We start from the raw sequence: 27,425 nt of genomic DNA on the forward strand, positions 1-27,425 counted from the left end.
GATTTTGAGAACAAAGACTTGACCTTGGAAGCGGCGGCTTCGATAGCCCAATTATCTCAGGGGAGGAAAAGACCAGAATGATTTATGGCAAAAATCTTGGCTCAAATGCGGCAAATGACTAGGGAGTCAACATTGTTAATGCGGCACACAGTTCTCTAGGCAGACAAGGGCAATCAGACATGCCCCAGCATGCAGTCGAACACAAAGGGGGAATTCAACAGAGACAAAGGCGAGCTGAACGGCGATTCAGGCCATCGCAATGGACAATGCGGCCAGTAATGGGACCATCAACACCTGTTTATGGTGCGCTTAAGGACAGTTACAGAGACAGTCAGAGACGATCGACTGATAATGGACCTTTTGTTTCCAACAATGGGGCCTCTAGCTCATGCTGGGGGTGTGCAGGCAAACACCCAGCCAGAGCTTGCAGGTATCAGCAATATACCTGCAGAAACTGCAACGTTAGCAGTCACTTGGTGCGTATGTGCAGGAAGCCTGCAGCCAGATTGATGTACGAGGAGGACGGGCCCAATGTAAGCCCTATGAGGCTAAATGAATACTGGGGGAAATCGCTGGAAGCTGAAGTTCAGCGAGTTCATGTGGAGCACATATACAGTTCATATACCAGGACGCTACCGATAATGATGGAAGTGCTCCTCAATGGCATCCCAGTATTAATGGAGCTGGACACGGGGGCCAGCCAGTCCCTGATGAGTATCAAACAGTTTGAAACGTTGTGGGTGTACAGGAGGCCAAAATGATTGCCGATTGACACACTGCTACGGACATATACAGTAGTCGTGACCCACAAAGATTCGGAGAACAGGTTGCCACTCTGGATTGTCCCGGGGGACGGTCCTGCACTACTGGGAAAGAGTTGGCTTTCTGCCATGAACTGGAAATGGGGCAATGTCAATGCAATTTCTTCTGTGGAGCAAGTATTATGCTCACAGGTCCTGGGCAAATTTGACTCATTATTTCAACCTGGCATCGGCACTTTCATGGGGAGTAAGGTACTGATTCACATAAACCCGGACGCCAGGCCAGTACACCACAAGGCCAGAGCGGTGCCGTACGTGATGCGGGAAAAGATAGAATGCGAATTGGACCGCCTGCTGAGGGAAGGCATCATCTCGCCAGTCGAATTCAGTGACTGGGCGAGCCCGACTGTGCCGGTGCTCAAGGCGGATGGGTCGGTCAGGATATGTGGTGATTACAAGGCCACCATCAATCGGGTGTCACTCCAAGACCAGTACCCGCTACCATGAGTGGAGGACCTCTTTGTGATGCTATCCGGTGGCAAACTTTTTTCAAAATTGGACCTGACCTCAGCTTACATGACCCAGGAGCTGGCGAGTGAGTCGAAGAAGCTGACCACCATCACAACACACAAGGGGTTGTTTGAGTATTACAGATGTCCGTTCGGGATTCGTTCGGCTGCCGTGATCTTTCAGCAAAATATGGAAAGCCTCCTCAAGTCGATTCCAAGGACGGTGGTTTTTCAAGACGATATCTTCATCACGGGTCGCGATACTGAAGAACACCTCCACAACCTGGAGGAGGTGCTACGCAGACTGACTGGGTAGGGCTGCGACTGAAAAAGGTGAAGTGCGTCTTCCTAGCTCCAGAGGTAGAATTCCTGGGGAGGAGGGTAGCAGCAGACGGGATCAGACCTATTGCTTCCAAAACGGAAACGATCCAGAAAGCACCCAGACCCCGTAACACGTCGGAGCTGCGTTTGTTCCTGGGGCTCCTGAAACATAGAAACATAGAAACATAGAAAATAGGTGCAGGAGCAGGCCATTCAGCCCTTCTAGCCTGCACCGCCATTCAATGAGTTCATGGCTGACATGAAACTTCAGTACCCCCTTCCTGCTTTCTCGCCATAACCCTTGATCCCCCGAGTAGTAAGGACTTCATCTAACTCCCTTTTGAATATATTTAGTGAATTGGCCTCAACTACTTTCTGTGGTAGAGAATTCCACAGGTTCACCACTCTCTGGGTGAAGAAGTTTCTCCTCATCTCGGTCCTAAATGGCTTACCCCTTATCCTCAGACTGTGACCCCTGGTTCTGGACCTCCCCAACATTGGGAACATTCTTTCTGCATCTAACCTGTCTAAACCCGTCAGAATTTTAAACGTTTCTATGAGGTCCCCTCTCATTCTTCTGAACTCCAGTGAATACAAGCCCAATTGATCCAATCTTTCTTGATAGGTCAGTCCCGCCATCCCGGGAATCAGTCTGGTGAACCTTCGCTGCACTCCCTCAATAGCAAGAATGTCCTTCCTCAAGTTAGGAGACCAAAACTGTACACAATACTCCAGGTGTGGCCTCACCAAGGCCCTGTACAACTGTAGCAACACCTCCCTGCCCCTGTATTCAAATCCCCTCGCTATGAAGGCCAACATGCCATTTGCTTTCTTAACCGCCTGCTGTACCTGCATGCCAACCTTCAATGACTGATGTACCATGACACCCAGGTCTCGTTGCACCTTCCCTTTTCCTAATCTGTCACCATTCAGATAATAGTCTGTCTCTCTGTTTTTACCACCAAAGTGGATAACCTCACATTTATCCACATTATACTTCATCTGCCATGCATTTGCCCACTCACCTAACCTATCCAAGTCACTCTGCAGCCTAATAGCATCCTCCTCGCAGCTCACACTGCCACCCAACTTAGTATCATCCGCAAATTTGGAGATACTGCATTTAATCCCCTCGTCTAAATCATTAATGTACAATGTAAACAGCTGGGGCCCCAGCACAGAACCTTGCGGCACTCCACTAGTCACTGCCTGCCATTCTGAAAAGTACCCGTTTACTCCTACTCTTTGCTTCCTGTCTGACAACCAGTTCTCAATCCACGTCAGCACACTACCCCCAATCCCATGTGCTTTAACTTTGCACATTAATCTCTTGTGTGGGACCTTGTCGAAAGCCTTCTGAAAGTCCAAATATACCACATCAACTGGTTCTCCTTTGTCCACTTTACTGGAAACATCCTCAAAAAATTCCAGAAGATTTGTCAAGCATGATTTCCCTTTCACAAATCCATGCTGACTTCGACCTATCATGTCACCATTTTCCAGATGCACTGCTATGACATCCTTAATAATTGATTCCATCATTTTACCCACTACTGAGGTCAGGCTGACCGGTCTATAATTCCCTGTTTTCTCTCTCCCTCCTTTTTTAAAAAGTGGGGTTACATTGGCTACCCTCCACTCCATAGGAACTGATCCAGAGTCAATGGAATGTTGGAAAATGACTGTCAATGCATCCGCTATTTCCAAGGCCACCTCCTTAAGTACTCTAGGATGCAGGCCATCAGGCCCTGGGGATTTATCGGCCTTCAATCCCATCAATTTCCCCAACACAATTTCCCGACTAATAAAGATTTCCCTCAGTTCCTCTTCCTTACTAGACCCTCTGACCCCTTTTATATCCGGAAGGTTGTTTGTATCCTCCTTAGTGAATACCGAACCAAAGTACTTGTTCAATTGATCCGCCATTTCTTTGTTCCCCGTTATGACTTCCCCTGATTCTGACTGCAGGGGACCTACGTTTGTCTTCACCAACCTTTTTCTCTTTACATACCTATAGAAACTTTTGCAATCCGCCTTAATGTTCTCTGCAAGCTTCTTCTCGTACTCCATTTTCCCTGTCCTAATCAAACCCTTTGTCCTCCTCTGCTGAGTTCTAAATTTCTCCCAGTCCCCAGGTTCGCTGCTATTTCTGGCCAATTTGTATGCCACTTCCTTGGCTTTAATACTATCCCTGATTTCCCTAGATAGCCACGGTTGAGCCACCTTCCCCTTTTTATTTTTACGCCAGACAGGAATGTACAATTGTTGTACTTCATCCATGCGGTCTCTAAATGTCTGCCATTGCCCATCCACAGTCAACCCCCTAAGTATCATTCGCCAATCTATCCTAGCCAATTCACGCCTCATACCTTCAAAGTTACCCTTCTTTAAGTTCTGGACCATGGTCTCTGAAATTACTGTTTCATTCTCCATCCTAATGCAGAATTCCACCATATTATGGTCACTCTTCCCCAAGGGGCCTCGCACAATGAGATTGCTAATTAATCCTCTCTCATTACACAACACCCAGTCTAAGATGGCCTCCCCCCTAGTTGGTTCCTCAACATATTGGTCTAGAAAACCATCCCTTATGCACTCCAGGAAATCCTCCTCCACCGTATTGCTTCCAGTTTGGCTAGCCCAATCTATGTGCATATTAAAGTCACCCATTATAACTGCTACACCTTTATTGCATGCACCCCTAATTTCCTGTTTGATGCCCTCCCCAACATCCCTACTACTGTTTGGAGGTCTGTACACAACTCCTACTAACGTTTTTTGCCCTTTGGTGTTCTGCAGCTCTACCCATATAGATTCCACATCATCCAAGCTAATGTCTTTCCTAACTATTGCATTAATCTCCTCTTTAACCAGCAATGCTACCCCACCTCCTTTTCCTTTTATTCTATCCTTCCTGAATGTTGAATACCCCTGAATGTTGAGTTCCCAGCCCTGATCATCCTGGAGCCACGTCTCCGTAATCCCAATCACATCATATTTGTTAACATCTATTTGCACAATTAATTCATCCACCTTATTGCGGATACTCCTTGCATTAAGACACAAAGCCTTCAGGCTTGTTTTATTAACACCCTTTGTCCTTTTAGAATTTTGCTGTACAGTGGCCCTTTTTGTTCTTTGCCTTGGGTTTCTCTGCCCTACACTTTTCCTCATCTCCTTTCTGTCTTTTGCTTTTGGCTCCTTTTTGTTTCCCTCTGTCTCCCTGCATTGGTTCCCATCCCCCTGCCATATTAGTTTAAATCCTCCCCAACAGCACTAGCAAACACTCCCCCTAGGACATTGGTTCCAGTCCTGCCCAGGTGCAGACCGTCCGGTTTGTACTGGTCCCACCTCCCCCAGAACCGGTCCCAATGCCCCAGGAATTTGAATCCCTCCCTGCTGCACCACTGCTCAAGCCACGTATTCATCTGCGCTATCCTGCGATTCCTACTCTGACTATCACGTGGCACTGGTAGCAATCCCGAGATTACTACTTTTGAGGTCCTACTTTTTAATTTAGCTCCTAGCTCCTTAAATTCGTTTCGTAGGACCTCATCCCTTTTTTTGCCTATGTCGTTGGTACCAATGTGCACCACGACAACTGGCTGTTCTCCCTCCCATTTCAGAATGTCCTGCACCCGCTCCGAGACATCCTTGACCCTTGCACCAGGGAGGCAACATACCATCCTGGAGTCTCGGTTGCGGCCGCAGAAACGCCTATCTATTCCCCTCACAATTGAATCCCCTATCACTATCGCTCTCCCACTCTTTTTCTTGCCCTCCTGTGCAGCAGAGCCAGCCACGGTGCCATGAACTTGGCTGCTGCTGCCCTCCCCTGATGAGTCATTCCCCTCAACAGTACCCAAAGCGGTGTATCTGTTTTGCAGGGGGATGACCGCAGGGGACCCCTGCACTACCTTCCTTGCTCTACTCTTCCTGTTGGTCTTCCATTCCCTATCTGGCTGTGGACCCTTTCCCTGCGGTAAGACCAACTCACTACACGTGATACTCACGTCATTCTCAGCATCGTGGATGCTCCAGAGTGAATCCACCCTCAGCTCCAATTCCGCAACGCGGACCGTCAGGAGCTGGAGGTGGACACACTTCCCGCACACGTAGTCGTCAGGGACACCGGAAGCGTCCCTGAGTTCCCACATGGTACAGGAGGAGCATAACACCCGACCGAGCTCTCCTGCCATGACTTAACCCTTAGATACACTTAAACTGGTAATAACAATGTTAAAAGTTACTGACCAATATAAGAAGAAAAAGAAAAACTACTCACCAATCACCAGCCAATCACTTACCCCCTAGGCTGTGACGTCACCTTTGTTTTTTTGCCTTCTCCCTGTAGCTGCACCGGTACGCCTCTCGCCGACCCCGGACTCGCGCTGCTCCGAGCTCCCGCCTCCTCGACTGACTGCTCCGAGCTCCCGCTGGCCTTTATAGGCCTCTCGCCGACCCCGGACTCGCGCTGCTCCGAGCTCCCGCCTCCTCGACTGACTGCTCCGAGCTCCCGCTGGCCTTTATAGGCCTCTCGCCGACCCCGGACTCGCGCTGCTCCGAGCTCCCGCCTCCTCGACTGACTGCTCCGAGCTCCCGCTGGCCTTTATAGGCCTCTCGCCGACCCCGGACTCGCGCTGCTCCGAGCTCCCGCCTCCTCGACTGACTGCTCCGAGCTCCCGCTGGCCTTTATAGGCCTCTCGCCGACCCCGGACTCGCGCTGCTCCGAGCTCCCGCCTCCTCGACTCTATTTTGGCAACTTTCTTCCCAAATTGAGCATGCTGTTAGAGCCGCTACACGTGCTCCTACGCAAAGGTCGCGATTGGGTCTGGGGGGACAGCCAGGAAAGGGCTTTTGATGGAACACAACAAATTGCGTGCTCTAACAAACTGTTAACGTTATATCACCCGTGTAAGACATTAGTTTTAACGTGTGATGCGTCATCCTATGGGGTCGGGTGTGTGTTGCAGCATGTCAATGCCAATGGTCAGTTACAGCCAGTAGCTTATGCCTTCAGAAGTCTGTCCTGGGCAGAAAGGGGCTACAGGATGGTAGAAAAGGAAGCGCTAGCATGTGTATATGCAGTAATAAAAATGCACCAGTACCTGTTTGGCAGGAAATTTGAGCTGGAGACAGATCACAGACCCCTAACGTCCCTTTTGGCCGACAACAAGGCCATAAATGCGAATGCATCGGCCCGCATACAGAGGTGGGCACTTACGTTAGCCGCCTATGACTACACAATTCGGCACAGACCGGGCACTGAAAACTGTGCCGATACATTCAGCAGGCTACCACTATCCACCACTTAGGGGGCAGCTGAGCATGATGCTGAGATGGTCATGGCTGTTGAAGCTTTCAAAAGCGAAGGCTCACCTGTGACAGCCCGTCAGATTAAAGTCTGGACAAATAAAGACCCGCTACTGTCTTTACTTAAGAAATGTGTCCTGAATCGGGACTGGGCAGCGACGTACGGGGCATGCCCGGAGGAGTTTAAACCGGTTCATAGGCACAAGGGTGAACTCTCGATTCAGGCCGATTGCCTACTGTGGGGAAACTGAGTAGTCATGCCCCAGAAGGGCAGAGCGGTGTTTATCAGAGAACTTCACAATGAGCACCCGGGCATTGTCATGATGAAGGCAATTGCCAGGTCACACGTTTGGTGGCCAAGGATAGATGCAGACCTGGAACTTTGTGTTCGCAGGTGCAACACGTGTGCTCAGCTGGGCAATGCACCCAGGGAAGCCCCCCTTAGCCCCTTGTCCTGGCCCACCAAGCCATGGTCACGCATCCATGTGGACTACGCAGGTCCTTTCATGGTAAAAATGTTTTTGGTTGAAGTAGATGCCTACTCCAAATGGATTGAGTGTGCCATTTTAAATTCAAGCACATCCTCTGCCACGGTAGAAAGTCTATGGGCAATGTTTGCCACCCATGGTCTACCGGACGTCTTGGTCAGCGACAATGGCCCGTGCTTCACAAACACTGAATTCCAGGACTTCATGGCAGGCAATGGAATCAACCATGTCAGAACGGCACCGTTCAAGCCGGCCTCAAACGGCCAGACGGAATGAGCAGTGCAGATAATCAAATGGGGAATGCTCAGAATCCAAGGGTTCTCTACAAAGCCACTTATCACGCCTCCTGTTGGCCAATAGATCCCGACCACACTCACTCACAGGGGTTCCACCCGCGGAGCTGCTAATGAAAAGGACGCTCAAAACCAGGTTATCCCTTATACAACCTACTATGAAAGAAATTGTTGAGAGCAGGCATCAGTCACAATATGACTACCATGACAGGAATGCAAGGGTGTGATGTATTGATGTCACTGACCCTGTTTTTGTCTTTAATTACGCTGCAGGGCCCAAATGGCTTGCAGGCACTGTGATTGCCAAAGAGGGGAATAGGGTTTTGGTAGTTAAACTTGCCAATGGACAAATCTGCCGCAAACACGTGGATCAAACTAAAAGGAGGTCCAGCAACCCCATAGAAGAAGCAGAGGAAGAACACGATGTAGAGTTTACTCCACCACAGGTGACCGAACACCGGAACCAAGTGGAGGAGAGCCCAGTCACTATGGGCAGTCCGGACAGGCCTGAGACACCGCAAACAGCAGATACTCAGGCCAGCGCCCAACAACCGGAGCCCCAACTCAGGCGCTCTACAAGGGAGCGTAAACCACCAGAGAGACTCAACCTGTGATCCCAATAAGACTTGGGGGAAGAGGTGATGTCATGTATTCAACTGTCATTGTAACCCATGTATAAGCTGACCTAAGTTGTATACCTTGAGAACACTGACCACAGGGGGCGAACTTGTGGGAGACACTCCTAACCTGGACTTTCTGGTATAAAAGGGGAAGCTCCACCCACCGTCTGTCTCTTGAGGTCTTGGTAATAAAGGTAACAGGTCACAGAGTGATCTTCTCTCAAGTATGGGCCTCGTGTGCATTTATACTGTATAGTAAGGACATATTACCTTTGTTGAACAATTTTCTGTAAAGAAGATTTCAAATCTTTCAGCAGTACTTTTACACCATTTCCCCAGACACGCACAAAGTTTCAAATATCAAAATATCTGAATTTCCAAATTCTCCCAATGAAGATTATAACCAACAAGCTGTTTGATAGTTTAGATTTGTTGCATCTACTTAAAATCAGCCAATATTACAAATCAAATAAATTATTTTGCAGAATAAAGGATATTACAGAAAAAACTGAAAGTAAAAGCAAATGCAGCTAGAGGGCACTCAACCACCGAATTGCTGAGTTTGAGCCCTCAACTAACCATGACATTTCTCTTCAGACGATTACCATTACTATGTGAAGATATAGCCGTAAGGTACTATTACAAGTAATTACTCCAACTTTCTGCAATGTTTCACAGATCAAAGTCAGACCACTTCAAAGTTCATCTGTCAGAAATCTTCCAATAAAAAAAATTACCGAAAACTACACATAGAATTCATAGAATCACAGAATCTTACGGCACAGAAGAGGGCTATTCAGCCCATCGTGCCTATGCTGGCTCTTTGAAAGAGCTGTCCAATTTAGTCTCGCACCCCAGCTTTTTTCCCATAATCCTGAAAATTAATTCCGTTCAAGTACATGTCTAATTGCCTTTTGAAAGTTCCGAAGGAATTTGATTCCATCACCCTTTCAGGTACTGTGTTCCCGACCTTTACACCCCTCCATGTGAAACAATTTCTCATTTCCCCTCTAGTTCTTTTTCCAATAATTTTAAATCTATGACCTCTAGTTACTGACCCACTTGCCAGAGGAAACAGTTTCTCTCTGCTTGCTCTTTCTTTGGTAATATTTGCTGGAAAGCTATCCTTTCTGAAGCATGTTAGGAGCTGTGCCTTAGAAAGAAAGAAAGATTTGGATTTATATAGCGCCTTACATGACCACTGGACGTCTCAAAACACTTTACAGCCAATTAAGTACTTTTTGGAGTGTATCATCACAATCATAGACAGTTCCTCGGTATCGAAGAAGACTTGCTTCCACTCTTAAAATGAGTCCTTGGGTAGCTGAACAGTCCAATACGAGAACCACAGTCCCTGTCATAGGTGGGACAGATAATCATTGAGGGAAAGGGTGGGTGGGATAGGATGGGTGGGACTCGCTCTTTCTGCTGCCTGCGTTTGATTTCTGCATGCTCTCAGCGATGAGACTCGAGGTCCTCAGTGCCCTCACAGATGCACTTCTTCCACTTAGTGCGGTCTTTGGCCAGGGACTCCCAGGTATCAATGGGGATGTTGCACTTTATCAGGGAGGCTTTGAGGGTGTCCTGGTAACGTTTCCTCTGCCCACCTTTGGCTCGCTTGCCGTGAAGGAGTTCCGAGTAGAGCGCTTGCTTTGGGAGTCTCATCTCTGGCATGTGAACAATGTGGCCTGCCCAGCGGAGCTGATCAAGTGTGGTCAGTGCTGGGGATGTTGGCCTGGTTGAGGACGCTAATGTTGGTGCATCTGTCCTCCTGCGGCCCTGGACAACATGGACCATTTTCCATACCTCGGGAGCCCCTTATCAACAAGAGCAGACATTGACGACGAGATTTAACGCTGCCTCCAGTGCACCAGTGCAGCCTTTGGCCGCCTGAGGAAAAGAGTGTTTGAAGACCAGGCCCTCAAATCTGACACAAGCTCATCATCTACAGGGCTATAGTAATACCCGCCCTCCTGTATGGCTCTGAGACATGGACCATGTACAGTAAATACCTCAAGTTGCTGGAGAAATAACACCAACGATGTCTCTGCAAGATCCTTTTGGAGTGTAATCACTCTTGTAATGTGGGAAACGCGGCAGCCAGTTTGTGCAAAAGAAAGCTCTCACAAACAACAATGTGATAATGACCAGATAATCTGTTTTTAGTTATGTTAATTGAGGGATAAATATTGGCCAGGACACTGAGTCTGGAGGGAGCAGAGTGCTTCTGTGAACTGGAGTGGGCGATGGATGTGGGAGAGTGACTTCTGATGTTCTGGTTGGCCTGTTGAAAATCCAAATATCACTGTATTTTCCCTTCTTTTAACATTAAAAATCTATCGGTTGTGCATAAAGAAATTGGAATGTTTAATTTTTAGCATTAAAATTGAAAAATTCTCCTGGCAAATATGCCTCCACACCTCCCTAGAAATACACCACCAATTTTGTGCCTTCATGTTCAGATTTTCCCCTTCACACGCTCATGTATATTTTCCCCCCTCTCCAGATGTTAGGCATACCCAGTGCTCCAGTTACAAAACTCATGTAACGACTCATTTCATATGTTATAAGCTTATAACCAGGGCTGTTTGAGGGGTGTTGTCTCAGCTCTTTTATATTCTCCTAATTGTTTATCACTGGCAGTTTAACTATTCGACTGGTGTGGTGCCTATCTGCTTCATTGTGATTGATCACTAACTTCTGAATGCAGAATTTGAAATTAGGTGCAAGAGTGACATGGACTTTGCAGATCATAGTTGTGACGGCCAAGGTGTTCCAGAGGAAGTGCGACAGCTTAAGCTTGCTGGAGAGGAAGCTCACCTAGATGTGAGGTTTATATTCTACTTCAAATTTTATGAAGCAGAAAACTATGGGGGTGAAATTGATGGCTGTAACTTTCTGGGCGTCTGGCGCCAAAGTCCCGCCCCCGCCGCGGAATTGCCCGTACCGCCCCTCAAAGGAAGCGGAGTGCAATCTCGTGCGTCCTACTTTCCTGGGGCGCGGTAACTGGGGCGCTACTGGAGAGCTGAGGGAAGAGCTAAGCGGATGCCCTGCATAGTGCTGACTGCGCCTCAACGGCGCTCCCCTCCACTTAAAGGGGAGGGCCGCTGCACACTCTGCAAGACCTCTGATGGCCTCCACAATGCCACCAGGTAGCAGTGGCGACCGGGCCAGCACCCAAAACGGAGTGCCGGGCTGCACGATGACGGCCTGGACCACGCTAGGGCCGCCATCGTAGAGCCGACCCAAGAGTCGACAGGCAAAAAAAAAGTTGTCGGCCCGGGGCGCTGGCACCCTCCCCTTTAAGACGCACCCGGAGATGACGGCTAGCTACGTGACGCGCGAAGCTGGAGTTCACATCCGCTCACGCCAGACTCGTGGCCCGTGGAATAATTTCCCCCATGGGGCATTCAGGAGTTGGCGCGGGGTCGCCGTACACAGCGATGATGTCATTGCGGTTGTGCGGTGGCTCGGGGCAGCACCTCCGCAAGCTCCCGGACAATTTCCCGGGGTGGGGGGGGGCCCCCTGGGCGAAAAGTCTCCTCTGCCCCTTTAGCACTCCCCAGAGGCACTAACGGGGCTATAAAAAGGGGTAATTCTGCCCCCATGTGCCCTTCCCAAGGCGTTCCATCGCCTGTGTCCCCCCCCGCATCAGGTGGCGCAAACACCAGCAGAGGTTGGAAACACGATATCTCCACTGACGATCAGAGGTTGGAATACAGAGAGGTCAACTACATTTGTGTGGGGAATGGAGACACAATATAAACCAGCCAGCAAAAAATAATTCTGTTCCAAACATATTCCAACTGCAAGAATTGCTCACACGCTACCTCGCTCCTCCTTTAAGGCACTCCTTCAGACCTCATTAACCAAGCTTTTGGTCAACTGTCCTAATATTTCCTTATGTGGCTTGGTGTTAAATTCTCCCCTGTGAAGCGCTATATTTCAGCCTCACAAGCAGAAGATGTCTGTGCTCCTCAAATTTTGCCCTCTTGAGCATCCCTGATTTTAACTACTCAACCATTGGTGGACGTGCCTTCAGCTGCTTGGGCCCTAAGCTCTGGAACTCCCTCCCTAAACCTCTCCGCCTCTCTACCACTCTTTCCTCCTTTAAGACGCTACTTAAAACCTACCTCTTTAACCAAGCTTTTGATCATCCGCCGTAATTTCTTATGTGTCAAATTTATCTGTTTTGTCTTGTAACCAAGCTGTGAAGCGCCTTGAGATGTTTTACTACGTTAAAGGCGCTATATAAATAAAAGTAGTTGTTATATAAATGCAAGTTGTTGTTTCAGTTACAGTATAGGTTTTTGTTCAGGTATCAAAATTATTTGGAGATATTGTGAGAGATGCTTTGAGATATCAGTGGCATTACAGCTAAAGCACGAAGGAGAGAAAAATGAACAGTCAGAGTTAAAACAGGAAAATAATCTTGAAGGAAACAGCAAAAGATATTTTCAATGAATTACTTTGAAAAATGGACATTATGCAATGTTATTTGCTAAAACCACAATGATAGTGTACCAGGTCTGGCTGACTACATGGGCATTTCACAAATGTGGACGGTCAGGGTGATGAATAGCATAACTTATCTATTCACTATGGCCGTTGAGAAATGTTGGTTCTGTTCTGCATTTGCGGCTTTCTCAGAAAAGAACATTTTGAAAGCATCGCAAAAGGTACAGCTTTATATTTGATTGGTTGCATAATCTGGATCAATTGACCATGCCTGTTGGATTTCTTATTTTGTTATATTGTGGAAGGTATTGCACAGTAATACTGTATAAGGTACGTGTTCAAGAAACAATTGGGCTGGAAATTGCGGTTGGAGGCTTTCTGCGGACGAATGCCTCCGAACTGCAAGTAAACTCCACACTTGCCTGGTGCCTCCGGAGATTCGAAGACTCACGTTCCTGGACATAAAGGCCCACGTATCCCAGGGGCGCAGGCAGTTTGCAAGCATCCCTGGGATCACATGGGCCGGTCCAACCAATCACAAAGAGGGATCCCCATAAGCTTAATAGGAATCCCTTAAAAAACGCACTTTCACAACACTTTCATTAATACAATTTAATTAAACATTTAAAATGAAAATTTAATGTTTTGAAAATTTAATTTAAACATTTTTCATGCGGCCAAGAATAACCAAAACTAATTTTAAAGGTTTTCCTATTGTTGAATCATTAAAAAAAATTATTTTAATATTTATTTAAACCCTTACGCTGGGAAAAGGCGGCCTTATGCCTGCTTTTACCAGGAGTAAGGGTTTCATGGGAAGTTGCTGGACAGTACCCTGCGCCAGCGAATGTCCATTTCCAGCAGATTCGTACGATGTCAAGCTGAAACGTGACAGCTCGCATGCTCCAGGATTTCGCGCATGCACAAGGATTTCGCGCATGCACATTGCACGCGGAAACCCAGAACTTGCGGGGCACTTATGACAGCGTACGCTGTACATACTTGGTCATAGGCCCCGGAAAATCCGGGCCAATGTTAAGTGCAGCACCACCACTGACAAGACGATGTAATTACAAATTTACGTAAGCAGTCTCGATTATAAATGTATTATGGAAATTTAACAATAAGGATAAAATAGGTGATTTTAAAATGAGGGCTTATGCCCGTGCACCCTGGTCCCGTTATCCCCCACCCTCCAACCCCAGTTCATCTAAAGACTACGCTTGACCTCCCTAGTGCAACATCGCAAAAGATTGACTGCAAGAAAGCAATGATTAAAGTTCAGTTATCCCATCCAGCATGCGCCGTCAGTGTGTGCTGTTCGGGGAGATAGGTAGCGAAGAGAAAAATCTACACCAGAGGAAAAAATAACTAACAAAAATTCTGAGAATAGTGAAGATTATTTTTTTGAAATTAAAATTACAAACACACTGGATGTTCAAATAGCTTCCTGCTTGACTGATTTCACAGCCACAATCCTGAATTTATTTAAACGCTTGTTAATTCTCACTTTGCAACTGAGCAGCTGTTCAAAGATGTTCCGTGTGAAAATTATACAGGCGTATGAAAAGGATTTCACTTTGCAGTCGCGTCACTGGAAGGTTTCGAATCAGCAATGGCTGGTGGCAGAGGGCACAACCTGAGGCTCAGAGCGAAGGATTAGTGCCAATTACTATTACTCCAGTTACTGCTAACCAGATAAGACATCTGTTCTGCATAACCAAACAATCACACTGTAATTGGGTTACATTCAAATTATTTTGCTATCTGTTTGCCTGGCTTTACAATCTGCCGAGAAAAATTGCTTATTAGTCCACGGACCCATGTGGGATGCAGTTATTTTCTAATCATACAATTCATTCGGGATCGTTTTGACACAGAAGTCTTATTGGGCTTATGTCAATCTTCATTGAGTTAACATTTTCAGAGGCAGCTGGCATAGGGACGACTTTCCTCGTATTTTGTACTCGCATGCATATATGCACGCACTTGCAAAACATTACCCTATTTATACACAGCGGAGAGTAAGATAACAAACATCGACACAATGCCACTTCGTTGTTCAGTGTATCTGGCACTACACATTTATTATTGTAGTTCTGGAGGAAGGAAAGGGGATATTAATAAAAAGCAAAGAAGGAAAAATGACTGCAAAAATATATTTATGGATTTCCCCGGTGGTTAATACAGTGGAAGGGTAATGGAGTTTCTCGAGATGGCTACCACATGAACAAAGCTTCTCTAAAAGTCCTAATGAGGCAACAAAAGCCATTTAATGAAAAACGTGTGCAACGCAAGGCAATCGGTCAGTCACGCTGGATATCATTGACATGTTGATGACATCAATGAGGCACCCCAATCAGCAAATTAGGCTGCTGCCTCATTAACAGGCTCTACATTGACGTCAGTCATGTCAGTGATAATGCAGTGATTTACAGGGAATTTAGGTTATTTATAAGACTAGAATCACTCCTCAGCTTTTTGACTATCCTTGGCAACTGTATTCCCCCCATAAGTATATAACCAAACGTTTATGTGCAGTGTGTGCATTTAGAATAATTTATTGTTTCACATCATTGGTAATAATGTTTTGATGTCATTTGGCACCTTTAATATGGAAAAACGTCCCACTGGGCTTTAGAGGAGTAATCCGATAAAAATGGATGCTGAGACAAAGGAGATATTAGGAGGGCAGGCAAAAGCTTGGTCAAAGTGGTGGGTTTTAAGAAAGGCCGTAAAAGAGGAGAGACGGAGGGGTTTAGGGAGGGAATTCCAGAGCGTGGGGTCGAGACAGATGCAGGCACAGCCACCAATGGCAGAGTGAAGGGACTGACAAAAAGCTAGAGACAGAGGAATGGAGAGCTCAGTGAGGAGGTGGGTTTACTGTAGGGCTGGAGGAGATTCGAGGGAAGGAGAGCCTTGATGGGATTTGAAAACAAGGATGAGAATTTTAAATTTGAGATATTGGGGGAGCAGGAGCCACTGTAGGTGAACAAGAATAAGGGCAATGAGTGAGCAAGATTTGGTGCGAGTCAGGATGCAGGTAACAGAATTCTTTGTGAGCTGATGTTTATCGAGGGTGAAGGATGGGAGGCCGCCAGGCGAGCATTGGAATAGTCGAGTCTGGAGGTGACAAAGGCATGGACGAGGGTTTCAGTGGCAGATGAGCTGAGCCAGCGACAGACGCTGGTGGTGTTCCAAAGGTGGAAGCAGGTGGTCTTTGTGATGGAGATGACTATGTATGGGCTGGAGGCTCAGTTAGCAATTGAATAGGTACTGAGATTGCAGACAGTCTCGTACAGCCTGAGACAATGGCCAGAGAGAGGAATGGAATCTGGCAAGGAGCATGGAGTTTGCGGCCAAAGATGATGGCTTCAATTTTCCCAATGGTTAACTGGAGGAAATTATGACGTATTCAAGACTGAATATTGGAGAATCAGTCTGACAACACAGAGGCAGTGAAGAGGTTAAGAGAGCTGATGGAGAAATTGAGCTGTGTGTCATCAGAGTACATGTGGAACCTGACCCCATAACTGTAGATGATGTTGCTAAGGGACAGCCTGATAAATCAATGGGAAAAAAAAGCCGACTTACTGATTTATTTCCTACACTTTGAGCTGAAGTAATGGCATGACTAATAGGAAAAAGATAGAGAAACACAAGGGGGGCGAAATTCGGGAGCACCACATTTGCGGCGGTAACCTTCTTGAGGCGGGACTTCCTGCACCCGGTGCAGAAGTCCCGCCCCCTGACCTAAATTGGGATCACCGTTCCCGACAAGAAGTGGAGCGCAATGTCGAGCGCTCCACTTTATGTCGGGGGGGGGAGCTACCTGGGCGAAAGTCAGAGCGTTACGCGGCCTCTCCGCGTGGCGCTGATGCGTTCCAGGGGCCCTCTCCTTCCATTAAAGGGGAGGGAACGGTCCAAGCTCTGCAGGGTTTTCAGGGGCCTACACTAGACCACCGAGGATGCGGGGTGCCTTGGCTGCAGCCCGGCGCCGAAATGGAGTGCCGAGCTGCACGATCACGGCACGGACCCCGCGAGAATCACCACGTAGGCCGGACTGATAAGTCTGTGGACAATGCAAAATGGTGCCGCGCACCTCCCCTTTAACTTTCGCCCCACGAGCGGAGTGCGGTCCGGTTCGCGACTCGCGAGGTTAGCTGGCGCTGACATCGCCCGCGGCATGCTTATGGGGCGCTGCTCGATTTCTGCCACGGGGCGAAAACAGGCCGTTGCGCATGCCAATGATGTCATCACAGGAGGCGCAACAGCTTGGGGCACAACCAGCGAAGTGCGCGCTACTGGTTTCATGCCTCCGGTAACTCCCGCCAATTTCGCGTGAGCTGTTAGTGTTCCCTGTACTAATCGAAGGCGCACAGCAGGGGAATTTCGCCCCCAAGGATTTTCCACTATTTGAGAAAACACCCAGATGAAATTTAACAAAAACTGCTAAGTTCTAAATATATCTTTCCCATGTAGCAAAATTCCTCAAAAAACTGAAATGGAAGTGTATAAAAAATGACAGTCAACTGATGTCAGGCCATCATCTTGTTCACATCAGAATGCAATGGGAAGATATGGTAGACACATGGCCTGCATCAAGAGTGTGACCTGGCTGTCAACCTTAATAATTGAGCTCTTTCGATTTCTACCCTGCAGAATCACCTCTGGCATCCTCAGCAGTCTGCACTGTGACCCACCCTTGCTGTTCAGGTGATTGGTGGCTCCTGCAAAGTAAGTTTCTAGAAATAGGGAAAATAAAACAATGTCAAATTATTCGAGGTACTTTACAGCAAGTGTTGTAGAGATACTATGTGAAAATAAATAGCATTTTATGTATCAGAACTGTAGCGACGGCGAGAACAGCATAGATCAGTTCAACATTGCAGTTCCAGGACTGGTAAGGCCTGTTTCAACGTATCCAGTCAGGGCTTTGTATGGAAGAAGATGAGTAAAAGGGGAGGGCAAAGAAACCCAAGGCAAAAAACAAAAAGGGCCACTTTACAGTAAAATTCTAAAGGGTCAAAGTGTATTAAAAAGGCAAGCCTGAAGGCTCTGTGCCTCAATGAGAGGAGTATTCGGAATAAGGTGGACGAATTAACTGTGCAGATAGCAGTTAACGGATACGATGTAGTTGGCATCACGGAGACATGGCTCCAGGGCTGGGAACTCAACATCCAAGGGTATTCAGCATTTAGGAAGGATAGACAGAAAGGAAAAGGAGGCGGGGTGGCGTTGCTGGTTAAAGAGGAAATTAATGCAATTGTAAGAAAAGACATTAGTTTGGATGATGTGCAATCGGTATGGGTGGAGCTACGGAATACCAAAGGGCAGAAAACACGAGTGGGAGTTGTGTACAGACCTCCAAACAGTAGTAGTGATGTTGGGGAGGGCATCAAACAGGAAATTAGGGGTGCATGCAATAAAGGTGCAGCAGTTATCATGGGTGACTTTAATATGCATATAGATTGGGCTAACCAAACTGGAAGCAATACGGTGGAGGAGGATTTCCTGGCGTGCATAAGGGATGGTTTTCTAGACCAATATGTCGAGGAACCAACTAGGGGGGAGGCCATCTTAGACTGGGTGTTGTGTAATGAGATAGGATTAATTAGCAATCTCGTTGTGCAAGGCCCCTTGGGGAAGAGTGACCATAATATGGTGGAATTATACATTAGGATGGAGAATGAAACAGTTAATTCAGAGACCATGGTCCAGAACTTAAAGAAGGGTAACCTTGAAGGTATGAGGCGTGAATTGGCTAGGATAGATTGGCGAATGATACTAAAGGGGTTGACAGTGGATGGGCAATGGCAGACATTTAGAGACCGCATGGATAAACTACAACAATTGTACATTCCTGTCTGGCGTAAAAATAAAAAAGGGAACGTGACTCAACTGTGGCTATCAAGGGAAATCAGGGATAGTATTAAAGCCAAGGAAGTGGCATACAAATTGGCCAGAAATAGCAGCGAATCCGGGGACTGGGAGAAATTTAGAATTCAGCAGAGGAGGAGAAAGGGTTTGATTAGGGCAGGGAAAATAGAGTACGAGAGGAAGCTTGCAGGGAACATTAAGATGGACTGCAAAAGCTTCTATAGATATGCAAAGAGAAAAAGGTTAGTAAAGACAAACGTAGGTCCCCTGCAGTCAGAATCAGGGGACGTCATAATGGGGAACAAAGAAATGGCAGACCAATTGAACAAGTACTTTGGTTCGGTATTCACTAAGGAGGACACAAACAACCTTTCGGATATAAAAGGGGTCAGAGGGTCTAGTAAGAAGGAGGAACTGAGGGAAGTCCTTATTAGTCGGGAAATTGTGTTGGGGAAATTGATGGGATTGAAGACCGATAAATCCCCAGGGCCTGATGGACTGCATCCCAGAGTACTTAAGGAGGTGGCCTTGGAAATAGCAGATGCATTGATAGTCATTTTCCAACATTCCATAGACTCTGGATCAGTTCCTATGGAGTGGAGGGTAGCCAATGTAACCCCACTTTTTAAAAAAGGAGGAGAGAGAAAACAGAGAAAACAGCCTGACATCGGTAGTGGGTAAAATGATGGAATCAATTATTAAGGATGTCATAGCAGCGCATTTGGAAAGAGGTGACATGATAGGTCCAAGTCAGCATGGATTTGTGAAAGGGAAATCATGCTTGACAAATCTTCTGGAATTTTTTGAGGATCTTTCCAGTAGAGTGGACAAGGGAGAACCAGTTGATGTGGTGTATTTGGACTTTAAGAAGGCTATAAACAAGGTCCCACACAAGAGATTAATGTGCAAAGTTAAAGCTTTGGGGGTAGTGTGCTGACGTGGATTGAGAATTGGTTGGCAGACGGGAAACAAAGAGTAGGAGTAAATGGGTACTTTTCAGAATGGCAGGCAGTGACTAGTGGGGTACCGCAAGGTTCTGTGCTGGGGCCCCAGCTTTTTACATTGTACATTAATGATTTACTCAAGGAGATTAAATATAGTATCTCCAAATTTGCGGATGACACTAAGTTGGGTGGCAGTGTGAGCTGCGAGGAGGATGCTGTGAGGCTGCAGAGTGACTTGGATAGGTTAGGTGAGTGGGCAAATGCATGGCAGATGAAGTATAATGTGGATAAATGTGAGGTTATCCACTTTGGTTGTAAAAACAGAGAGACAGACTATTATCTGAATGGTGACAGATTAGGAAAAGGGGAGGTGCAATGAGACCTGGGTGTCATGGTACATCAGTCATTGAAGGTTGGCATGAGGGTACAGCAGGCGGTTAAGAAGGCAAATGGCATGTTGGCCTTCATAGCGAGGGGATTTGAGTACAGGGGCAGGGATATATTACTACAGTTGTACAGGGCCTTGGTGAGGCCATACCTGGAGTATTTATACAGCTTTGGTCTCCTAACTTGAGGAAGGACATTCTTGCTATTGAGGGAGTGCAGCGAAGGTTCACCAGACTGATTCCTGGCATGGCGGGACTGACATATCAAGAAAGACTGGATCAACTGGGCTTGTATTCACTGGAGTTCAGAAGAATGAGAGGGGACCTCATAAAATTCTGACAGGTTTAGTCAGGTTGGATGCAGGAAGAATGTTCCCAATGTTGGGGAAGTCCAGAACCAGGGGTCACAGTCTAAGGATAAGGGGTAAGCCATTTAGGACTGAGATGAGGAGAAGCTTCTTCACCCAGAAAGTGGTGAACCTGTGGAATTCTCTACCACAGAAAGTTGCTGAGGCCAATTCACTAAATATATTCAAGAAGGAGTTGGATGTAGTCCTTACTACGAGGGGGACCAAGTGGTACGGCGAGAAAGCAGGAATGGAGTACTGAAGTTGCATGTTCAGCCATGAACTCATTGAATGGCGGTGCAGGCTCGAAGGGCCGAATGGCCTACTCCTGCACCTATTTTCTATGTTTCTATGTCAATGATTACATAGGATATACGGCACAAAAACAGGCCATTCGGCCCAACCAGTCCATGCCGGCATTTATGCTCCACTCGAGCCACTTCCCGTCTTTCCATATCTAAATCTATCAGCGTAACCCTCTATTCCCGTCTCCCTCATTTGCTATCCAGCCTCCCCTTAAACCTGTGAACTCATGTGGAAGCAAGTCATCCTCATTCAAGGGACCGCCTATGATGATGATGAAATGCATCTGTACTATTCTTTTCAACCACTGCCTATGGCAGCGAGTTCCACGTTCACACCACTCTTTGGGTAAAGAAGTTTCTTCTGAATTCCCTCTTGGATTTCTTGGTGACTATCCTATATTGATGGTCTCTAGTTATGCTCTTCCCCACAAGTGGAAACATTCTCTGTGATATACGAGAGAAAAGCTTAGCGATTTGTGCAATTGCAGAATGGATCCCTATCGCTGCATAGGCTGGCACCGTAAGTAATATCATAACACCAACAAGCGCATGGATGTAGAGACAAACAATCAAAGAACACATTTCTTCCAAAGCATGCAAAGACATGCTTCTTCAGTCAAATAGCCCTGCCTGGTCTCTATTCGTGATTTGTACACATAAAAAAGAAATAAATACACATTTATATAGTGCCTTTTACAACCACCGAACGTTCCAAAGCACTTTACAGCCAATTAAGTACTTTTTTGAAGTGAGTCACTGTTGTAATGTAAGAAACATGGCTGCCAATTTGTGCACAGCAAGTTCCCACAAACAGCAATGTGATAATGACCAGATAATCTGTTTTAGTGATGTTGGTTGAGGGATAAACATTGGCCAGGACACCAGGAATAATTCCCTTGCTCTTCTTCGAAATAGTGCCATGGGATCTTTTATGTCCACCTGCGAGAACAGATGGGGCTTCGGTTTGACGTCTCATCCGAAAGACATGAACAGTATTTGAATATTCCTTAACTGGCATAGTGCTCTGATTAGTTCCAAAGGAACTTAATTGGCTTCCAAAAACTAAAAAAATTAAGTTTGTGCAAAACCAATATATTGTAGAAAGTATTAAAACAGGATCATTTAATGATGTCCCTGCTCGCCTGGAGCTGAACTAAATCGGAAGCATTACAAAAAAATCCATGATAAAATGAGTAGCGTGCTGTTTACTGAGCATATTCAGCGATGTGTCTGGTAGAACAGTGTAAAACTGTGGATACTATCACAGTGAGCATCAGATAATCATCCCATTCCAACTTCCCACATTGTGTAGAGATAGCAGGGATTTCTCGAGTTGTGATGAAGTCAGCTGCAACAAGAACAAGCAGTGCTGTTGGTGATTGGGCTGTCAGATATCCTGGTAACCTCCCCCTATAAGCATGGATTTCATGTGTAAACAGTTCATATTCATTACCCCAGTGCATATTTTCCAAACTATTCTTAAATGGAAAAAACATTTTACTTTGACAATGACATTCTTGTTCATTTGAAAAAGGGCTGCACAGTTTCATTGCTGATATTGAGCTGCAGTAACTGTCTTTTCCAGAATTGGTACTACTAGAGGGAGCCCAAGTATACATACAGCATTTGATAAGCTCGTATCCTTAACTGTTTACACACAATGCAAAAATGTTTAATATTATTTTCTCTTTATGTACCCAACTTGAAACCGTTACCACTAACCTTCACACAATAAATTCCACGACATACACATCCTCCAGTACCACTATTCTGTTCAATTAATATCCCTGCTCTATTCTTAACGACAGTTTCTGAAATGAAACCACACGAACGTTCCCAATTTTTAAAAAAAGTTACCAATACAAAGCACGTTCTCAGTCTTCGAGCTCGCAGGGCCATTTTAGAACATCAATGCAAATTTTGTCTTGCTCCACATCGCTTGCTACGTGATCTCTCGCTTTCAAAATGCAGAAGCCAAATATGTACCAGTTTCATGGTGGCGTTATTCTGTTCCCAGCGCCACAGCATCACGGACATCGTCTGTCCACCACAGAACACCTACTAGCATGCCAGATCCCAGCGACTGGTCGGAAATTGCCATTAAAAAATCCAAAGTCATCCCAAGTTGCAGGCATTATCCAAATGTGCAAGACCGTGCTTCCTTTAGTTCATACTGTTCCAAACAGAGGGTCATGTTCTAATGGGGAGGGGGTGGTGGGGGTTGCTGAATGCACTGTGCTTAAGGCACAAGGCACAGGCTGCCAATCTAAACAACTTTCCGAGCAACAATGTAAAGGCAGTTGGCTGCAGTCGAGCTTCAGGAGGGAAATCAGGACAAGGAGCTTTCCCCTCCCCCAGTAACCACAGAACCGTTCGAGATTGGGTGTCCCCAGTTCATTGGGGCTGTCTGTTCTTTTCAGAGGATCTGGCTTTGCAACAGAAGGAAACTCCCGCTCAGTTTCAATTACTGCAGCGCAGGACTCCGTTCAAACAGCCCAAGCTGAACAATGGGGAAAAAAAAGAGTTATGAGATTCTCTTCAAGTCGAAAAAAAATTCAACTGTTTGAAAAGGGAACACGGCCAATTGCTATCCCTCGGGAATTGAAGAATCTTGGTTCTGCTGTCCAACACTAAGAAAGCACAAAAATAGTCGAGCAGCCCTCTGCTTTACTTCTTGCATGCAATGCCTCACCGCAGGCAGGCACCCGGCCGAAAAGCCATCATGCAACGATTGGGTTCAGTGTTCAAAAAAAGGTCACAGCCTCTCGGAGATCTTCAGAGAGAGAGAAAGAGAGCTGATCGATGAGTCCCTGGGGTAACCAGGGAGAAACATCCATGTAAAAATGAATGAGTACAAGTCTTATGGAGAGAACTGTACCCAGCACAGCAACAAAAAAAAATACTTTTCAATTCAGCTGCTTAAGGGTAAGGGCTGCAATTGTCATTCCCTTTTGTGATTCCCACTGTGTTTAATGACAGGGTGATCACTATATTTACTAATGGATTGAGCACTATGTTTAATACAGTGTCAGCCAGTGGCTCAGTGGGTAGCGCACTCAACTCTGAGTCAGAAGGTTGTGGGTTCAAGTCCCACTCCAGAAACTTGAACACCCAGCCTTAGAATTCCTGCTGCCCTGGGTCCATACACACTGGGAAGGCATTGCAAAAGCTGGTTTTCAGCATGCAATGCACATGCAGTGAAAACTGGCTTTTCTGATCTGCCAAGTTCTGGTTTGCTCGGTCACATGCATCTTGGCAGCCAGGACATTCTCATGGCAGAGATTAGGCTATTTGCCTAGTGAATGACCTTAAAACTCTTGTGCCTGGTATAGCCTACTTTTACCAGTGTAAGAGTTTTAAAATATAAAAATAAATTAAAAAATATATATTTTAATGTTAAAAACCCTGCCCACTAAGGTAAGTTTCTTTTAAACCATAATTAAAACTTTTTAAAAAATCGATGAATATTTTTTTTTCAAAAGTATTTCTATAAACTTTAATTTCTATAATGTATTTCGGACTTAGGAAACTCCTATTACTATGAATGAGAAAATACTTTACCGTAATACGGACGTCCCAACATGAATGCACTCCATTGCGCAAGAAGAGGAGGCCTCAAGACCAGGATCTCTGGTGGGCGCAGCAGGAAAAGGTAGGTGCAGATGTTTTTAGTCATTTTCTGGTGAGCGCCCGGGGGAAGCAGAGGACCGGATTTCAGGGCCATAAATCTAGGCTGACACTCCAGTGCAGTGCTGAGGAAGTGTTGCAGTGTTAGAGGTACTGTCTTTCGGATGAGACATTAAACCAAGGCCCCATCTGCATTCTCAGGTGGACGTAAAAGATCCCATGGTATTATTTCTAAGAAGCGCAGGGGAGTTATCCCTGGTGTCCTGGCCAATATTTATCCCTCAATTAACATAACAAAAACGATTATCTGATCATTATCACATTGCTGTTTGTGGGAGCTTGCTGTGCGCAAATGGACTGCCACGTTTCCCACATTACAACAGTGACTACACTCCAAAATTACTTCATTGGCTGTAAAGCGCTTTGAGACGTCCAGTGGTCATGAAAGGCGCTATATAAATGCAAGTCTTTCTTTCTTTGTATAGTGACAGCTTTGCTCTCTGATCTCTATATCCCGAAGGACCCATGGTAGACTTGCTTCCACGAGTTCACAGATGTTTCAATGAAGGACCCGATACTACATAAATGACAACGTCTTTTTCATTGAGAAAAAATGCGACACAGTTTTTTTAAAAAAGCGAAATGATGATAAGGATCTAACCGTTGCAGTGCGTGTGTCATAATTACTCATATTATCAGTGAATAGCATTCAAGTTATTCATTTATTTTGTCTGTATGACAAACAGGGCACGTGTACAATTGGAGCTGCAGTGGCCTCCCGGGACAACATTCCTCTGCCAGCAGTCGTCAGATGACAGAGCAAAAAGTGCACAGAAAATGACAGGAAACAGATGGTTGATTTGTATGAATGAATCCGAGCGACACAGTCATTGTTATCACAAAGACCATTATCGGCAAACTTTGGAGGATGTCCGTTCAGAAACCATCCATTGTTTGAGTGGGAACACAGCCGTTCGTGTGCTCCTGTACAGTTAGAGCACAGCTATGTTTTCCACTGGGTCCACAAAATACAAGTAGGATACGGTTTTAAGGATAAATAATTTTTTTTAAAAAGCAAAACACATTTTTAGTGATGTTTACCAGCACCGTGCAAAACAAGTTTTTATGTTGCTGTATTTCATGGTTTCATTCTCAGCCTAAAACATGGAACAAGGAAAGACCATTTAGTCCAGTGGCAGTGCTCCCATTCTGCTGTGTAACTATGAATGTATTTTCAATGGACAGTATTATAGTGCTGCATGCTTTATTTATCGGCAGTCTATTGCTCAACACCAATACCTGCTTTCGAATGGGGACAGAGCTCAGCACAGAGTTATACTGCTGACCCCATGCCATTCTCTCATCATGGAAAGCAAAGCCAAGCAGTTTTCATACAGAATCAATATAAATTCTGCATTTTTACTGACCCATCTGAATGATATAACTAAGTGCTTGGGAGAAGGGGAAGCCAATATTGGGAAATGTCACAATGTAAATGTCATATTGGACACCCCCAATGATTTAGTGAGTTTATCGAGCATTAGCTGAGCCATACAGATCAGCAAAGTCCCAGGTTTGATGAGTTAGCCAATCTTAGCTGAGGCATAAGTAAGGGTACTTCAGTTAGATAAAGTGCCCCTGGGTTTCTACTTCTGATTGCTATTCAGCAAGCCTTGTTGGAAATGCATGTGTGCAGATTTCAGATGAGGACCGGATTGGGCTCGGTCAGCAACTCAGTTGGTAGCACCTTGCCTTGGAGTCAAAAGGTTGTGGGTTCAAGTCTCACTGCAGTGACTTGAGCACTAAAATCTAGACTGACATTCCAGTACAGTACGGAGATGGTGCTGCACTGTCGGAGTTGCAGTCTTTCGGATGAGACGTTAAACCGAGCCCCTGTCTGCTCTCTCAGGTGGACGTATTAGATCCCACTGCACTATTTCGAAGACGAGCAGGGGAGTTATCCCCGGTGTCCTGACCAATATTTATCCCTCAATTAACATCACTAGGACAGAATATCTGGTCATTATCACACTGCTTGTCATAGTACTTCATTGGCTGTAAAGCACTTCGGGACATCCAGTTATCATGAAAGCTGCTCTATAAGTGCAAGTCATTCTTTCTGTGTAATAACCCCTGTACTCAAATAGACTGTCAGTATGTATCATCAAGGCTCATGGATGAATAAAGGACACTTGGGCAAGGTAACAAAGGGTGATAGCAGTCATAGAACTGCACCCCAACAGGTCGACAATTTCATGAGAGGAGGGTTGGAAAGTGGGAGAGAAAAATTGAAGTACTAAAACCTCAGAGGATATTGCAATAAACCTGAACACTTGCTGACAGTATGAGGTTTTGTAAACTCACTGGCAATTTGACTGGAAATGAAATTTGTTCTTACAATAGTATTTTTCCTGTATACATGAAAATGGGTTCATTTCTTTTCACAGTGTCAGCTGTGGCTCAGTGGGTCGCACTCTTGCCTCTGCGTTAGAAGGTTGTGGGCTGTTCCAAGGACTTGAGCACATAAATCTAGGCTGACACTCCAGTGAAGTGCTGAGGGAGTGCTGCATTAGCGGAGGTGCTGTTTTTCAGATGAGATGTTAAACCGAGGCCTTGTCTGCTCGCAGGTGGATGTAAAAGATCCCATGGCACTATTTTAAAGAAGAGCAGGGGAGTTATCCCCGGTGTCCCGGCCAATATTTATCCCTCAATCAACATAACAAAACAGATTATCTGGTCATTATCACATTGCTGTTTGTGGGAACTTGCTGTGCGCAAATTGGCTGCTGCATTTCCCACATTACAACAGTGACTACACTTCAAAAGTATTTCATTGGCTGTAAAGCACTTTGAGACGTCTGATGGTCGTGACCTACATTACAACGGTCACTACACTAAAAAAAAAAGCGATTTGGGACATCCGGTGGTTGTGAAAGGCGTTATATAAATGCAAGTCTTTCTTTCCACACTTATGCAGGCTGTGTTTGCACAAGCAAATACACAAGAAAACTAAAAACAAGGAAAATAGAGAGGAAAACTGAATTGTTGGAAAAAATTAACTGAAAGACAAATTTGAAATCTCATAATCAGGCTACTGAATGCAGATAGGGAGCCCTATTTTGTTCAAAGATGTTAAGATAGGAAATAGGCTGCAAGCAAGATTTACAATATGC

General features: G+C 45.9%; 1 protein-coding gene across 6 annotated transcripts in view; it reads right to left on the bottom strand.

The window, feature by feature from the left end:
- nav2a (neuron navigator 2a) overlaps positions 1–22,661 on the bottom strand; it is a 440,534-nt gene extending 417,873 nt beyond the window's left edge. For all 6 annotated transcript variants that reach the window (XM_070899720.1, XM_070899724.1, XM_070899722.1 and 3 more), the window contains exon 1: positions 22,612–22,661. In XM_070899720.1, the coding sequence (XP_070755821.1) occupies positions 22,612–22,653 (42 nt within the window). In that variant the 5' untranslated portion in view covers positions 22,654–22,661. The remainder of the gene's footprint in view (positions 1–22,611) is intronic.
- Between the last annotated feature and the right edge of the window lie 4,764 nt (positions 22,662–27,425).

The sequence above is a fragment of the Pristiophorus japonicus genome, chromosome 14 (genome assembly GCF_044704955.1).
Source record: "Pristiophorus japonicus isolate sPriJap1 chromosome 14, sPriJap1.hap1, whole genome shotgun sequence".
NCBI lineage: Eukaryota > Metazoa > Chordata > Chondrichthyes > Pristiophoridae > Pristiophorus > Pristiophorus japonicus.